Raw genomic sequence first — 17,015 nt, forward strand, 5'->3', positions numbered from 1 at the left:
TTGATGAACCTGACACCAACCATTGGATAGTAAGATGAAGGTTGGCGAGCCTGACACCAGACTCTGTATTACAGGAGCTTGAAAAAACTGTTAGGAAACTGCCTAAAAATAAGTCTGTTGAATTCTATGTGGACTTATCCTTTAACACTAGAAGTCCCAGAAATTTCGAGCACCCCCCTGAAGTCCCGAAAGAGGGTCAAATGACATACAATAAACTGAATAAAACTAACTAGAAACTAAATGGAAAACAACAACCTCCTGTGGTGCGACAGTAATGGCCTTAATTACAGAACAAAAGACGGTGATTATAGGATGTTAGCTAAAATCCTTCAGGTCATTTGAACCGTCTCTGGGTTCCAAAGGTAGAAATGTTAAATGACCCCTCTCTGGGACTTCTAGTGTTAAGTTAGTTAATCTGGTTTTCATGGTAAACTATTCTAACATACTAATATGTTGTATCTAGCCGGCAGCCATCTAAAAATAAATCTCTACTGTCAGCATATTGAGAACCTATCAGTTTTAATTGTGGATATTAGAGTTATAGCTTGTTGACTTGTTTAGTTAAGGCAGCAATCAATCACTTTTACCGTTGGTAAGCATTGATTATAAAGTCACATGGCAAGGATGTCAGCATGGCAGCACACTGTTAAATGCTATATTTTCGGAAGGGCTTTCTAGGATAAGAAAAGTTAGTAAATCATACATTTGGATTAATTAAAACCCAGGTAAAATTTAATAGAATTGCAGTGTATCTTGTTTCAAGAAATAACCCTGACGGTGCAAAAATATTTATTATACTGTACTGGAAAACACAAAACATAGCAAAATGGAAATTTGATTATTTACCAATTATTATTTTTTCTAACCAGGAACTTCAACAACAATTTGAAAAGGAGAAACTGTGTTTGGAAGAGGATAAAAGTCAACTGAGGCAACAACTAGAAAGCCTAAAAGAAGAGCTGACAAACAAGCTTACATCTGCCAATCAGGAGGTAAATTGGTTATGCAACTCAATTATAATTATTAAAAGCAGGATCATAAAGTACGAGGGGCGATCCAAAAGTAATGATAATCAATAATAAATACAATGAATATATTAAAAAAAAATATATATATATTTTTCTACATAGTCTCCTAACAAGTCTATACATTTAGTCCATCTCTTTTCTAAACTTAGAATTCCCTTGGAAAAAAATTCTTGATCTTGACCCTCAAAAAAATCCCCAACAGCGGTTATCACGTCGCTATTGTCGTCAAATTTCTTGCCCCGGAGGTGTTTCTTGAGGCGAGGAAAGAGAAAGAAGTCACTGGTGGCTAGATCTGGCGAATAGGGGGGGTGTTCCACCAGTTCAAAGCCCGCTTCTTGAATGGTTGTCATGGTAACTGCAGCTTTGTGAGCCGGCGCGTTATCTTGGTGAAACAGCACTCCAGCCTGCAGTTTGCCGCGCCTTTTCTCCTTGATAGCCTCTCGCATCTTCTTATTTGTTCTGCGTAGTAGGAGCCCGTAATAGTGGCTCCCTTCTCCAAATAGTCCACCATAATAATTCCTTCAGCGTCCCAAAAAACGGATGCCATAACCTTCCCTGCTGAGCTTGACACTTTGAATTTCTTTGGCGTCGGTTTGTCGGTTCGTTTCCATGTCATCGATTGTTTAGTTTCGGGATCAAAGTGGTGGATCCAGGTCTCGTCCATGGTCAAAAAACGTGACAAAAAATTCTCCTTGTCTGCTTGGAACTTTTCGAGATTTGCTATTGAAATGGCAACTCGTTTCTTCTTTTGCTCGTCGGTTAACATTTTTGGCACCCAACGCGCGGAGACCTTTCTCATATGCAATTCTTTTGCAAGGATTCTTTGAATACTGCCATATGAGATCCCTGTGACCTCAGCTACATGCCTGATAGTCACTCTTCAATCTGCCAATACAACTTCTTCAACTTTTTTCACGTTTTCTTCATTGAGGGATGTGGATGGGCGTCTTTCACGATGTTCATCTTCCGTCGATGTTCTTCCCAGCTTAAATTCCTTGGCCCAGCGTGCAACTGTGGAATATGGAGGAGAAGAGTCCCCCAATGTTTCCACCAAGTCGCTGTGTATGTCTTTGGTAGTCATTTTTTTCAAGCAGAGGTATTTGATGACAGCTCTGAGCTCGTTTTTTTCCATTTTGATGTTCACTCCTCGGCAGTTCATATTCAAATGAATGTAGCTCCCGGGAATCGTGGCCTATTTAAGTGATTTTTTTTTCCTGGACTAGTGGGTACCTAAGAGAGAAGAAAACATTCTATTTTAATTTCTGTGTGCAATAGAAATAACCGATTATCATTACTTTTGGATCGCCCCTCGTATAAGGTTTGCAGACACACGGTGAGGTTGGCAATGTTGCTAAAACTTTGCTCACTTTTGGCGAGCCAGTGGCCTCATGGTTTGTGGCCATACTCTGAAGGACAAACTGTTCCACTTTTATTTTAATCCACTCCTAGTTATATCTAAAAACCCTGACAGTATGGCCTTAATTTTAGATAATCCTTATTTGTATTCAATAATATTAAAACATGACTATTAATTCATATTTCATTCTTTGGACTTATCATTTTGTAGCTTTTATAAGATGATCGCTTTTTATCATTTACATAAAATAAAATCAGAGGCATTTCATAAAGTATTTGTGAACAAAACCTAAATTCATAAATACATGTCTTTAATGGGGAAAATGTTGAGTAATCAAAATATTGACTACAGCAATGATCGACTAATCTAAGAAATCAGGTATTAATGTTATAGATTTACATAGGATTTTAAAAATATGGCTGTTTTATTTCAGAAACAGCACCATAGCTGTACACAGGTTGTATCTGGTATTTCATCCAACTCCATTAAAATAAATAGAACAGTGGGTTAGTTTTCTAAACTGTTCCTCTGTTTCCTCAATAAACAATGTTATTGTATCTACAATATGATATCTACAAAAGGGTGAACAGTGCCATCTTGGTGTCACTTAATGTCTAAGTGCACCATTCAACCCACTTATTTAGATTACGTCCTTTCCTTCTGTGTTGGCTGACAGATTTGGTTTAGCCAGGGCAGTCAAGACAAATTTTCATTATGTGACACTATCCCTGTACAGGAGCGAGGAGATACCTCACCCTCTCCCCATTGCTGTGATCACTGCACTGTTATAACCTGAGCGATGTCAACAGAATTTAGATAGTGATGTGTGCATGCACTCTTACAGTAACGTTATTGCAGATGAGACCAATGATGACAGCAACAAGGGGAGAGTGAATTGCCTGCTCACTCCTGCACTGAATTGATAGAGGAGATGAGTGAGGACAGCAGCGAGGAGAGAGCTGTTTATGTTCTCACATATGAACTTAAGTGATAGCAGAAAAGTTGAGAGATCTCAGCAGCGAGAAGAGAGTGATTTGTGTGCTCTCTCCTGCATTGAAGTGCTAACAGAAGAGTCGATAAATGTCAACAGCGAGCAGACAGTCACCTTGTGTTCATATCAGGCGTCAGGCAAGCATGCGCTGTCAATCGACATTTAAGGAGCAATAATAATAATTGTAATAATAATTTTATTTACATAGCACCAACATATTCCACAGCACTTTACAACTAATCAGGAACATGTACAGACAAAAAGATATTACAGAGTAACTCATAATTCAACAGTTACAGGACGAGTGACGCTCACACGCTTACAAGTTAAAGGAAATAGGGGGACACAATAGGTAAAAAGTACTTTTCATGTATGGTCCCGCCATCATTATTATAAATAGTGCATTTCTACAATAGTGCAAGCTTCATAATCTGGTCATCAGCTTTTATCTAAGTACAGTTACCAAGTGCTATTGGTTGAGTGAATAGCTATGGGCAAATCAACAATGAATTCATTAGACAAGGTCTTCAAATCAAGGAACATTTCACTGGTGACAAAGACACGGCTCATACATGTTATGGTCTTTTTCTGTGGTAACATATGGATGCAAAAACTGAACGATGCAAAAATAAGACAGCAGAAGAATCAACGCCTTCAAAATGTGGTGCTGTAGAAGGATGTTATTAATACCATGGATGGCAAGAAGTACAAACAAATCTATTTTGGAACAAATGAAGTAATGTCACTCAAAGCAAGGCTCACCAAGCTACAACTTGCCTACTTTGGAAATGTCATATGAAGAGAGCAATCACTGGAGAAGGACATCATGGGGAGAAGAATTGAAACAAGGCAAAAAAAAGACTATCAATCCAATGGCTTGATACTATCAAGAAAACAATGTAGAAGACCCTCGTGGACTTATCTAGGCTTGCACAAGATTGATTTTTCCAACAGAGCATTCATCTATCAAGTCGCCATGGCTCAAGATCAAGCTGAATTCTGTTAAATAATAATAATAATTTTACTCTAGCAGGTGTGTTCCCACTGCACCATGGAACGGGCTTACCCTGGAGGGGTGTTACTAAGTGCATACCAGGTTTTCACAAGAACCTCTGATGGTGAGGATAAACAGGGCTGCTGGTAAACAGCAGGTACCACACCAGGGTAGTCCCCCGTAGTGCAGCAGCTGACCCAAAGGTGACAGACACAGGTACGGAGGCAGACAGGATGGAGCGAGTAATGTAGACTGACAGGATGGAGTACGTTTAGAAGACAACCTAGATGGGCAGATGCTGGAAACAGGCAGGATGGGTACAGGTCCTGAAAATGGACTGACAATACAAGTTCTGGTTTAGGAGACAAGCAGGATAGGTACAGGTAGTAGAGACAGACTGGCAAGACAGGTTCTGGTTCAAGAGACAGGCAGGACAGGTTTGAGAACACAAAGAGTCAATAAACTGCATCAAATCCTGCTCAAGTATCCTGGTCTTTTCTTATGACATTGACAGCAGCTCATAGATAGCTATACTTTACTTCTATTCTGATATCGCTGCACTCCCGATCTGTGGATTCTGCAGCACCTGTTCAATACATCAAACAATGTCTCCGCCCCTTCTTGATGAAGATATCAGCACATGACTAGTAGACAGGAGACAAGCCTGGAAGTTTTGATAGTGTCATAGATGGCCAAACGTTTCGAACAGAGTTGAGACACCCATTATGACAAGATTACCCTAGCAGAGCATCTTTCCAAATTTCCAGTCCAGAACAGGTTCATGAGTACGGAGCCAAGGCAGTCCCAAGAGGAGAGGGTGTGATAGATTTGAAAGTACCAGAAATGAGATCTTCTCTGTGTGCAGCATTCAGACCTGGAGTTAAACCTGTTCCATGGCAAGGTGTACAGATTCTGATATAGTCTTTCCATCAATGGATGATACCACCAAAGGACTTTGTTGATGTTGAATTGAAATCTGGTAGCAGCAGCAAGTTTCCTGCTGATCCAGAGTCTAAGAGGGCCGACACACAGAACTGGATATCTCCACGTAAAACGGACACTGGCAATGTTAGTGGATGTAGGAGTTACGCTCACCTAGGGCAGCCTCCCCAACAGACCATAGATTTGGGAGTTTCCCAACTTCATGGGACAAGAACAGATTAAAATTTCCACGCCACTGCAATAGACGCATGATCCTTTGGCAATACTATGTACCTGCTTAGTTAGTTTCACACAATCAACCTGCATCAGTTCTGAAGCATCTATGGGTGTCGAAGTTTGGGAAATAAGAGGTTTCTGGAAGGATGGAGGAAGACCAAGGAACGAGCCACCTCTCTGGCTCTCAAGGTTCAAGGAACAAATCACCTCTCTGGCTCATTCCTTAAACCTAAGATCAATTTGAGTAGCCAAGGAGATCATCCTGGGTGCTGCGGGTATTACGGCCAGCCAGTTCATTCTTCATCCTCCCACAGTCCCTCCCCGGCCAGCATCTCATTATTCCATCCCAACTCTGAGAAAAGGATACGGACTTAAAACACATATTGACCCACAGTCTGACTACCCTGTCACAAATTGAGAAGAGAGGATGCAGAGGAGACGCAACCTGGCTCATCGAAGACCTTGTGGAAAGCCCCCAAGAAGACCTGAATGTCCAAGAAGATAGGCTCTCTTCTCTCCCATAAAGAGTTTATCCAAGCAAGAGCCTCTCCTCCCAGATTTCTACATCAAAAAGGCCAATTTGGACCTGTCTGAAGTGAACTGGTGGGACAGCAGTTCGAAGTGCAGAATACACTGGTTGATGACTTCCCCAGCATAGATTAGGGTTGCTGTCAAAATGTTATTGGTCAGAGAGACATGGGAGTAAGCTGAGGAGTAGTTGCGAAGGTAGCTGCAGCAAGGGCTGGTGAAGGAAATCAGCCAGAGCATTCAAACGGAAGTTCATCGACCTCATGAAAGTCAGGATTTGATCCTGCTGCTTGGATGGGCAGATGCTGGAGAAAGGCAATATGAGTACAGGTACTGGAAATGGACTAGCAGGACAGGTTTTGGTTCAGGAGACAGGCAGTACAGGTACAGGTACTAAAGATGGACTGGCAGGACAAGTTTGAGAATACAGAGCAGCAGAACACTTCAGGAACTAAGACAACAGGCAGACAACAGACTGGAGTACTAAAGGGAACAGATTAACCAAGAACCTAATTGTCTCAGGCACCTCCCTACATAGGAAGATGCCTTAAATACCCAGTGCCTTCCAGCCATAGGCGTGCTGCCCCTTTAATAGGGTGGAAGTGCGCAGGAAACCTGCATGACATGTGCTGGCCCTGGAGCGTGGGGACCACAGAAGCAACAGGTCATGGAGCAGGCCAGCCTTGGTGGGTATGTCAGCATTGCTACCAAGGAGAGGAGATGGTACATTGCAGGGACATCAGCGTTGCAAATAATAATTGGGTGCGGGGAAGATGTGGAGACACTTGCATAGGAGCAACAAGGTTCTGAGGAAAATTTACAAAAAGGGGAATAGAGAGGAGTTAATTTAATGAAGGTAGGTTATAGGCTTTTTTAGAGCACACTTAAAATTGTGAGCGTTAAGTATTAATTGGATTGTTTGGGGTAGTGCGTTGGAGAAAACTGTCGACAGGAGTGGGAGGTTCGGATATTGGAGAATGTTAGTCTTTGATCAGCTGCAGAATGTAGAGCATGGGTAGGGTGATAGACATCAATATGGGATGAGATGTTTATTGATGGAGAGCTTTGTAAGTGAGATTGATAACTTTATACTGTACTATGTACTTGATGAATAACCATGACTTGCACAGGGTGGAGGCTCTGATGCAATGGCTGGACAGAAATACAACCCTGGCTGTTACATTCAAGATGGATTAGAGAGGATAAAGTTTAATAAGAGGGAGACCAATTAGTTGAGAGTTGCAGTAGTTCAGAAGAGAATTAATAATTGTGACAATTAGAGTTTTTTCAGTTTCAGAAGTGATAAAAGGTTGAATTCTGGAGATATTTTTAAGGTGATTGGATTTAGGGAATAATGGAAAATTCTCTCTGAAATATGACTCCAAGACAGTAAGCGTGCTGCTTGGGAGTTATGGTAGAACCACCCAAAGAAATTTCAATATCGGGTATAGGTAGGCTAGTTCAGGGAGGAAACACAAGAACTTCAGTCTTAAAGAAATTCAGTTTCAGAATAATGGGTGACATGATTAAATAGTGGCCAGTAATCTAAAAAAGTTGGTGAAACGGTGCATCAAGGAGTTTAGAAACATAAAGGATGTACTAAGCACCTTCATTTACAAATTACAATAAAGTTTTTATTGGGGCAATGTAGGAAAATATTAGAAAACTAAAAGAACGAGTTTTACTTCATCTGCTATAAGGCTCTAAAGGTACCGTCACACATAACGAGATCGCTAGCGAGATCGCAGCTGAGTCACGGTTTCTGTGACGCAGTAGCGATCCCGTTAGCGATCCTGTTATGTGTGACACCTACCAGCGATCAGGCCCCTGCTGTGAGGTCGCCGGTCGTTGCAGAATGGTCCAGGCCATATTCTTCAAAGTTGATGTCCTGCTGAGCAGGACACATCGCTGTGTTTGACACTGTGTGACAGGGTCACAGTGACTGCTGAGATCGTTATACAGGTCGCTACTGTGACCTGTATTGTTCCTGCATCGCTGGTAAGATTTGACTGTGTGACATCTCACCTGCGACCTCCCAGTGACTTACCTGCGATCTCTATCAGGTCGCATCGTTTTCGGGATCGCTGGTAAGTCGTTGTGTGTGACTGGGTCTTTAGTTATTATCTCTTATCTTATCTCAAAAGGCTATGGTTAGTTTGAAATGGAAATATGGGATGACAGATTCCCTTTAAAGAGGTGGCCGCTTTGGACAATTCCCTTACATTTGTAAGTTTCTTGACATTAAACTGATTAGGCTGCTTTCACACTACGTTTTTTTAACATGCGTCATGAACGTTTTTTTGCTGTAAAAGCGGATCCTGCTTTTACAGCAAGAAAACGCATGCAAACGCATGAGTTATTTTGCAGGATCCTGTCACTTTAAGTTTATGGGCGGGCATTGGAGTCATGTGATCGGGAGTCAGTGGAACTGAATGTGATAGACTGGGAGCCGGCTTCTGCCAGCTGCGGAGGCTCGTAACTAAGGTAAACATTGGGTAACTTACTTGGATACCCTATATTTACCTTGGTTACAAGCATCCGCAGCTGCTAGGAGCCGGGCTGCCTGCTCTCTGCACACGTAACCAATGTAAACATCTGGTAACTAAGAGAAGCGCTTTGCTTGGTTACCCGATATTTACCTTGGTTACGAGTGTCCGCAGCTCTCAGGTGGGGGAGAGAGGGAGGAGAGGGAGGGGGAGAGAGAGGGAGGGGGAGAGAGGGAGGGGGAGAGAGGACAGAGAGGGAGGGGGAGAGGGGGACTGATCACCAGAGGTTGGTTTCTAGGCATGTTCAGTAGAGCAAGCAGGATCCTGTCTATCAGCATGCCAGCGTTCACATGCATTTGCATGCAGTATAGTCAGGATCCAGCAATTTGCAGTATTTGGACGCAGCTCAAAAACGCTACAAGTAGCGTTTTTGAAAAAAGTTAAAAAGCTGCAAGTCGCTGGATCCTCACTATAACGCACGCAAACGCAGGTGAACGCATGTTGACGCGAGTCCATTGCAAATGCATTGAAATGAAAACGCATTTGCACTGAATCCGTTTTTGCGTTAAAAAAACGTTCAGGACGCATGTTAAAAAAACGTAGTGTGAAAGCAGCGTTACAGGTTTCCCTACTGCTGGGTTCTCGAGTACTTAGTGCTAGTCTATGGGAGTTGAGACCACAAATGTTTATTAAATCTGCAGCGCTACCCAAGGGTAGGTTAATCCCTTACACAGTGGCTATCAGTGGAAATCATCATTATTATTATTATTTATTATTATTATAGCGCCATCAATTCCATGGCGCTTTACATGTGATAGGGGTATACATAATAGGGACAAGTACAATAATCATAAACAATACAAGGCACAGACTGGTACAGGAGGATAGGGGTCCCTGCCCGCGAGGGCTCACAGTCTACAAGGGATACATGAGGATACAGTAGGCGAGGGTAGAGAGGGTCGTGCGGCGCTGAGATACCCTTGTATTACATGGATAAAATAAGTCCTCCATAGCAGAATACACTCTTTTTAGTAGATCTTTCTGCCAATAAAATAATAATCCTAGGCAGGGTACACGCTCTACAATTTACCTAATAGTACTGTATATTTGAAAATAAATGTTAAATCCAATGTTAAAATATGTTCATAAAATGATGTCTGAAACTAGCATAAAAAAACTTCATGAGAAACATACTTCAAAATTGATGTCCTGTGTTGAAAATAAAAATGATCAATTATGTGTATTCATTGTCAGGAAAAATTCTCAAAGTACTTCAGCTACGTAAACATAAAAGCCAATCCGGATTTCATAACATAACGTATAACTTAAATTGCGTCAGACACATTAATTGTACAGAAGCACAATCCTAAGACATTTATTTGCACTGATATTCATTATGTTTCCTTGTATTACATACTATTTGCTTGTAAAGAGACCGAAGACCTTTTCTTTTTAGGATTCATTGCCTTGGAAAAATACAGTCTTGTCTTCAGTATGTATAAATCCACCATAATGCTTGGCTGTTAACTTCTTGTCTGCTCTGCTATGATTCATTGCTCTCCTATTGCAACTGCAATTACAGTGGAAGTGAGACTGGTACATTCACTAATGTTTTCCAGACAGCCTGAAAACAATAGTTATCCCTTTAAAAGCCTGGGTATCAGCAGAGATCTCTATTTTGTAATATCTTCATGAAGTAATGATCCACCATGGCAAAGATGGGGAAACTTCATTATTGTGAGCCTAAATGCGGATAACCTGAAAAGAGAGCTCGTTCCAGCGTGTGAAGAGACAATGGCAGTTTTTTCATTTTCAGAAAACCCCTGTCTCCATGTACAATTTAAATAAAAACCAAAAACACAAACTATCTTCCTGTGTCCAGCACCGAATTTCCACCAGGGCTCACAGTGACTATTATTGTCTGGCAGCGCTGCAGTCAATCAGTGAGCTCAGCAACTCTTGGTGATTCCCACCATCTGCTCAGGCTGAGCTCACTTATTGGCTGCATAGCTGTTGATGTGACACTGTTGCAGACAATAACAAAATAAGAGCAGCAGTGAAGACTCAGCCCTGGACCATGGGAGGGTGATTAAAGCACAGAGTTTTTTCTTTTAACAAACCGTGCCTGAGGACAATTGTTTTCTGAAAACAAAAAACTCCTTTAATGTGCCATCTTCAGTTATGTTCACAAGGACAAGAATTATCACTATATTCTATGTAAAAAATTAACCTGGCAGAGCTTGGGTGAAACAAGCACCATGGTGCTTATAGTGTCTAGGCACTAGGAGGTAGCTATTATTCATTTTGATAACAGATTGTTTTGTTTTGACTGAACAATATTCTTAGACCTTTCTTATTTGTTTATTATTCATCATTATTTGGGATGCAAGTTTATCAGTTTTTATTCATTGCTATACATTTCGTTAAAAAAATCTTCAAAAAGTATGAATTATTAAATTGGTGTGATAATGTCATGAAGAACACACTTTGCACAGTTTCTGGTATTTGAGGACATACAATGCCTTGGAAAACCACATGAAATTTTCCACATTTCTTCACGTAACACTTCACATAACACCTTTCGCTGCAATTACTGCTGCAGGTCTTTTGAGGTATGTGTCTACCAGCTTTGTACATCTAGAACCTGATATTTTTGCTCATTCCTCTTTGTAAAATTGCTGTAGCTCAGTGAGACTGGATGGAGAGCGTCTGTCAATTTACAAGTCTTTCCACAGATTCTCAATGGGATTTAAGTCTGGACTTTGACTGGGCCATTTCTATAAAACATTGATTCAGGGGGGCCGAATACAAATGCACATCACTTTTTTCAGATTTATATTTTGAAAATTTTTAGAAAACTGTGTATTATTTATTCAGGCCAGGGCCACACGGGGGACCACTGCGATCCTCGCATGACACTCGGCTCACGCTGGCAGCACAGCAGGAGCGAGTGTCATGCGAAGGCCACTGCGACTGAGGTCCATTCTTGTGATCGAACTACAGCTGCGGGGGGCGGGCCGGCACTGAGGAGGGGCGGGCCAGCGCTGAGAAGGGAAGGGCTGATGCTGCAGAGGGGAGGGAGGGATTTATCTCCCTCTCTCCTTCGTTGCCGGCTATTGACATTCTCACTCTGCACTCGCAGTACACCAGTGTACTGGTAGTGCAGTGCGATTTTTCTCTCCCCCCATAGACTTGAATGGGTGCAAGAGAAACAAGGATCGCATTACACCTGCAGCATGCTGTGATTGTTTTCTCGGTCCAATTAGGGCTGAGAAAATAATCGCTCATGGGTGCTGACACATAGAGTAATATTGGTCTGAGTGGAATGCGATGTTTTATCGCATTCCACTCGCTCCGATTTTCATGCCATGTGTCTTAGGCCTTAGACTTCATAAATACTTGCTACTTTGTGTTGGTATATCACATAACATCCCAATAAAATACATTTAAGTTTGTGGATGTAACATGAAACAATGTGGAAGTTCACAGGGTATAAATACTTTTTCAAGACACTGTATAGCTCTATCATGAATCAGTGAGGAGCATCTACTATTGAATTTCTGCCAGATTCCATCACAGTGTACCACAATGTTTGCTCCACTTTTAATATAGAAATGCACCAAAAATTTAACATGCTCAACAATTTTGCTTTTTTCTATTCAAAAGTGGGCTCTAAATTTTAGACCTATTTATTAAGCAGAACATTAAAATCTGCCCCAAATATATTGGCGCAAAGTATGCCAACTAATATTTGATGTATACATTAACTAGACGGATTAAGATACATAAATTTGGTGAATTTTAACATGAGCTTGTTAAAAGATCCCCCCAAACACTTTAGATTGTTGTTGGCTGAACGATGCTTCAAGCTATCCTTCAGGCAGCCGCTATCTTGCACGACCCTCCCGTAAACAGGAATGTCTGCTTGGCCAAGATAAAAAATTGTTTAAAAGAACTGAAGTCCTCAGTGGTTGATACCTTTTAATGGCTAACTGAAAAGATGGTAATAATAGCAAGCTTTCGAGACTACTCAGGTCTCTCATGGTATAACACAAAATCTGAAGAGTCACATATTTATACACAACAGGACATAGAATAGTGCAGTAAGAAAAAAAAAAAAAAAAAACAAGTTATATGAAACAGAACCCTCACTATGGCAGGGGGGGGGGAACTGTTGTGGCCATAAATATTGCTGCAGTTCAGTGTGAAAGTTTTATTGTCCTCTGATTAGGGTCTGGTCCAGGGCTGTGATGAGCTCGGATGGTCAGAGGAGCACATCTCTTAACTGATGTAAAAAGACATGAATCCATGAGACACATTCATTCCTGCACTGAATGTGTCAAAGGTCATCATAAATTTATACTCCCATAGTCTCCTATCTTTCTGGGACTTGAAATTCCCATTCAATACCAGCAATTTCATGTCCATGATGCTGTGGTCGGGGTTACAAAAATGTTTGGCCACAGGGAGATCCATCCTTTTTTCTCTAATTGTGTGGCAGTGAGAATTCATCCTCATCCTTAGCTGTTGTCCTGTCTCCCCTACATACAGACCCCCAGTTGGACATTTAGTACATATAATTAAGTACACCACATTGGTTGTGGTGCAGCTGAAGGTACCTGGGATCTTGTAGTCCTGATGTGATCTGGGAATCTTTATCTTGTCCGTTGTCAATATAAATGGACAGGTCTTACATTTTTTCTGGTTGAAGGGAAATGTTCCTGTTGTTGTTGGAGAGGACAGGGAGCTTCTGACAATGATGCTTCTTAGATTTGGGGGCTGTCTAAAACACAGAAGTGGGGGGTCTGGAAAAATAGATCTTAATCGGGCATCTTTTTGCAGTAATGGATGTAGTTTCTGTGCAGCTCCTCTAAACACCTCCAGATGTGGATTGTAGGTGACTACAAGAGGGACCCAGTTGTTTTCTTCTTTAGTTTTATAATGTAGGAGATGGTTTCTTGATATTCTGGTGGCTCTTGTAATCTGGTTTTCAATTGTTCTTGGGTGGTAGCCTTGATTCAAAAAGGTCTTTCTCAGGCCCTCAAGGTGATTGTCTCTATCTGTACTGTTGGAACATGTCCGATTGTACCTGATGGCCTGGCTGTATACAATAGAGTTTTTTATGTGTTTTGGATGAAAACTGTACCATTTCAGGTATGTTGGACGGTCAATTGGCTTCTTGTACAGAGATGTTTCTATTTCATTGTTCCGTAGTTTAATGATGGTGTCCAAGAAGTTGATTTCCGTGCAGGAGTAGTTGAGTGTTAGGTTGATGGTGGGATGAAACTGATTAAAGTGTTCATGGAAGGACTTCAGCTGCTCCTCAGACTCTGTCCAGATGATTAAAATATCGTCAATGTAACGGTAGTAGGCCAGAGGCCTGATAGGACAAGAGGATAAAAAGTCACTTTCAAGCTTAGCCATGAAAAGATTTACATATTGTGGTGTCATTTTGCTTCCCATTGCAGTCCCAGTCTCCTGTAGATATATGTTATTGTCAAATCCAAAGTAATTGTGAGTGAGGATGAATTTTGTAAGTTTCACCACAGAATTGGCATCAGTTCCTGTATTTTCCAGGAACATTTTGCAATCATTTAATCCATCCTGGTGTGGAATATTCGAGTACAAGGTTTCCACATCCATGGTAGCAAGGATGGTTCCCTCTGGAAGAGGACCTATTGCTGATAGTTTTTTCTTGGCCAAGGTCTCTTATGTTCTCTATTTAAGAGCCGCTGCCAGACATCTTCAGTGGCAGCAAATTAGACAGATTAGTAAGCGTGATTGATTAGTCGAGAACAAAATATCATAAACAATTAAATTACAATAAAAATGCATTGGTAAAATGCCTAGTACTAAGATTTATATTATAGTCTAATATACTTTTTCTAATTATATATATTATATTATGTTATATTATACTAATTATATATTATACGGTATATTATAATTATATTTTATAATGTTATACTAGATATATTATATTATATATTATTCTAATTATATATATTATATACAGTATAATTATACTTATTCTAATTTAGTCTAATATACTTATAATTATATTACTTTTAATCTCAGGCTGCCATATATTAGGGGATTTATGGAATTCATAGTAAAATCATAAAGAGACATTGAGGAAGATGAGGCCAGGGGCAGGGAGGTTATGAGAGATCAAGATGTTATACATCTCTAGGGAAAGCATTGACCCTGTGACAAATATATAGCTCCATTGCCATTAAAATGAGTTATGACAGACTGTTTTTATGACTACTTGAGCAATGTTTTAATTTTATGAAAATATATTTTAAAACTATTTTTATGACAGTTTACATTAAATTAGTCATTAGTAAGCCCATGGCAGGGTCCTCCTCAGTCCCTCTGTGCCAATCTGTCATTTTGTTTATTTTAGTTTATATATGATTTATATATATTATATGGATAAGGACAAAGAGACAGAAATCAGAGTATATTGTATCAAAAAAATTTTTTTTAATAATATTCTTCAAAATATTCTAAATAAAAGGCAGAGGATCATTTCATATCAAAAAATCTATATCATAAAAATATCACCCCTGTCCCTTCACCAACATCCATAGTACAGCACTAATACATATATTAATTGATAAATAATAAATATACAGATATATAAATATTATATCGATATATCAATAAATATACATATAATAGCTCCAGTGTAAATAGCCAATGTTCAAAAGGAAGGTTTTTACTCCTATAGACAAGAGCGGAATAAACGAGGAATCTCCTCTGTATAAATATAACTTCTCCTTTAAGAATGATATTTCCTATGTCCATAGGTTTAATAAGGGGCAATGAGTTATAGTTTATTTAATAGCTTGCCCACTCAAGCTGTTTATAAATGCCCACTCCTCCCAAATAGAATGAATTACTCCCTTAACAGCAGGGGCCAATAATAAGTGTAACAGACATCAATTTGCCATACTTGCCTAATATAAGGTCAGAGACACCCTCAAAAGCTCGACGTACGTTTCAAGGGAAACCTTTTCATCAGGAGGCTCCAGGGGTGATATTTTTATGATATAGATTTTTTGATATGAAATGATCCTCTGCCTTTTTCACCAATAATCCTTTGGATCAGAGATCCCCTCTGTTTATGTGTTTATATGTTTTTTCTGGTGATGTTTTTTCTTGACCTTGTGATGATTTTAGCAATTTGAAATAAAAAAGTGTTTTTATAAGAATATTTTGAAGAATATTATTAAAAAATTTTTTTTTTATACAATATACTCTGATTTCTGTCTCTTTTTCCTTATCTAATTATTTGAGTTAACCCCTTCAGCCCCCAGCCTGTTTTCACCTTAAAGACCCGGCCATTTTTTGCAATTCTGACCAGTGTCACTTTGACAGGTTATAACTCTGGAACGCTTCAACGGATCCTGGCGATTCTGAGATTGTTTTTTCGTGACATATTGTACTTCATGTCAATGGTAAATTTAGGCCGATATTTTTTGCGTTTATGTGTGAAAAGTTTGGAAATTTGGCGAACATTTTGAAAATTTCGCAATTTTCAAAATTTGAAATTTTATGCCCATAAATCTGTGAGATATGTCACACAAAATAGTTACTACGTAACATTTCCCACTTGTCTACTTTACACCAGCGCAATTTTCGAAACAAAATTTTTTTCCGTTAGGAAGTTAGAAGGGGTCAAAGTTCATCAGCAATTTTTCATTTTTCCAACAAAATTTACAAAAAAAATATTTTAGGTACCACATCACATTTGGAGTGACTTTGAGAGGCCGAGGTGACAGAAAATACCCAAAAGTGACCCCATTCTAAAATCTGCACTCCTCACACTGCTCAAAACCACATCTAAGAAGTTTATTAACCCTTTAGGAGCTTTACAGCAACCAAAGCAATGTGGAAGGAAAAAATGAAAATTTTACTTTTTTACACAAAAATGTTACTTTAGCCATAAAATTTAGCATTTTCACAAGGGTATCAGGAAAAATGCACCATAAAATTAATTGTGCAATTTCTCCTGAGTACACCGATATCTCATATGTGGGGGAAATCAATTGTTTTGGCGCACGGCAAGGCTCGGAAGAGAAGGAGCATCATTTGAATTTTTGAAAGCAAAATTGTCTGGAATAATTAGCAGATGTGATGTTGTGTTTGGAGACCCCCTGAGGTTCCTAAACAATGGAGCTCCCCCACAAGTGACCCCAGTTTGGAAACTAGACCCCTCATGGAATTTATCTAGATGTTTATTGAGCACTTTGAACCTCTGGGGGCTTCACAAAAGTTAATAACTTTGAGCAATGAAAATAAAAAAAAAAAAAAATTACCACGAAATTGTTACTTCAACCAGGTAGCTTTTTTTTTCACAAGGGTATCAGGAAAAATTGCAACATAAAATGTATTGTGCATTTTCTCCTGAGTACACAGATACCTCATATGTGGTGGAAATCAAATGTTTGGGCGCACAGCAGGG

At 39.8% G+C, this 17,015-nt stretch overlaps 1 protein-coding gene across 6 annotated transcripts in view; it reads left to right on the forward strand.

Annotated features, from left to right (window-relative positions):
* The window catches only part of FAM184A (family with sequence similarity 184 member A), a 321,551-nt gene that overhangs the window by 236,969 nt on the left and 67,567 nt on the right, over positions 1–17,015 (forward strand). For all 6 annotated transcript variants that reach the window (XM_075340009.1, XM_075340014.1, XM_075340008.1 and 3 more), the window contains one exon: positions 870–992. In XM_075340009.1, coding sequence (XP_075196124.1) covers positions 870–992 — 123 coding nt within the window. The remainder of the gene's footprint in view (positions 1–869; positions 993–17,015) is intronic.

This window comes from Anomaloglossus baeobatrachus, chromosome 3 (assembly GCF_048569485.1).
Source record: "Anomaloglossus baeobatrachus isolate aAnoBae1 chromosome 3, aAnoBae1.hap1, whole genome shotgun sequence".
In the NCBI taxonomy this organism is placed as follows: Eukaryota; Metazoa; Chordata; class Amphibia; order Anura; family Aromobatidae; genus Anomaloglossus; species Anomaloglossus baeobatrachus.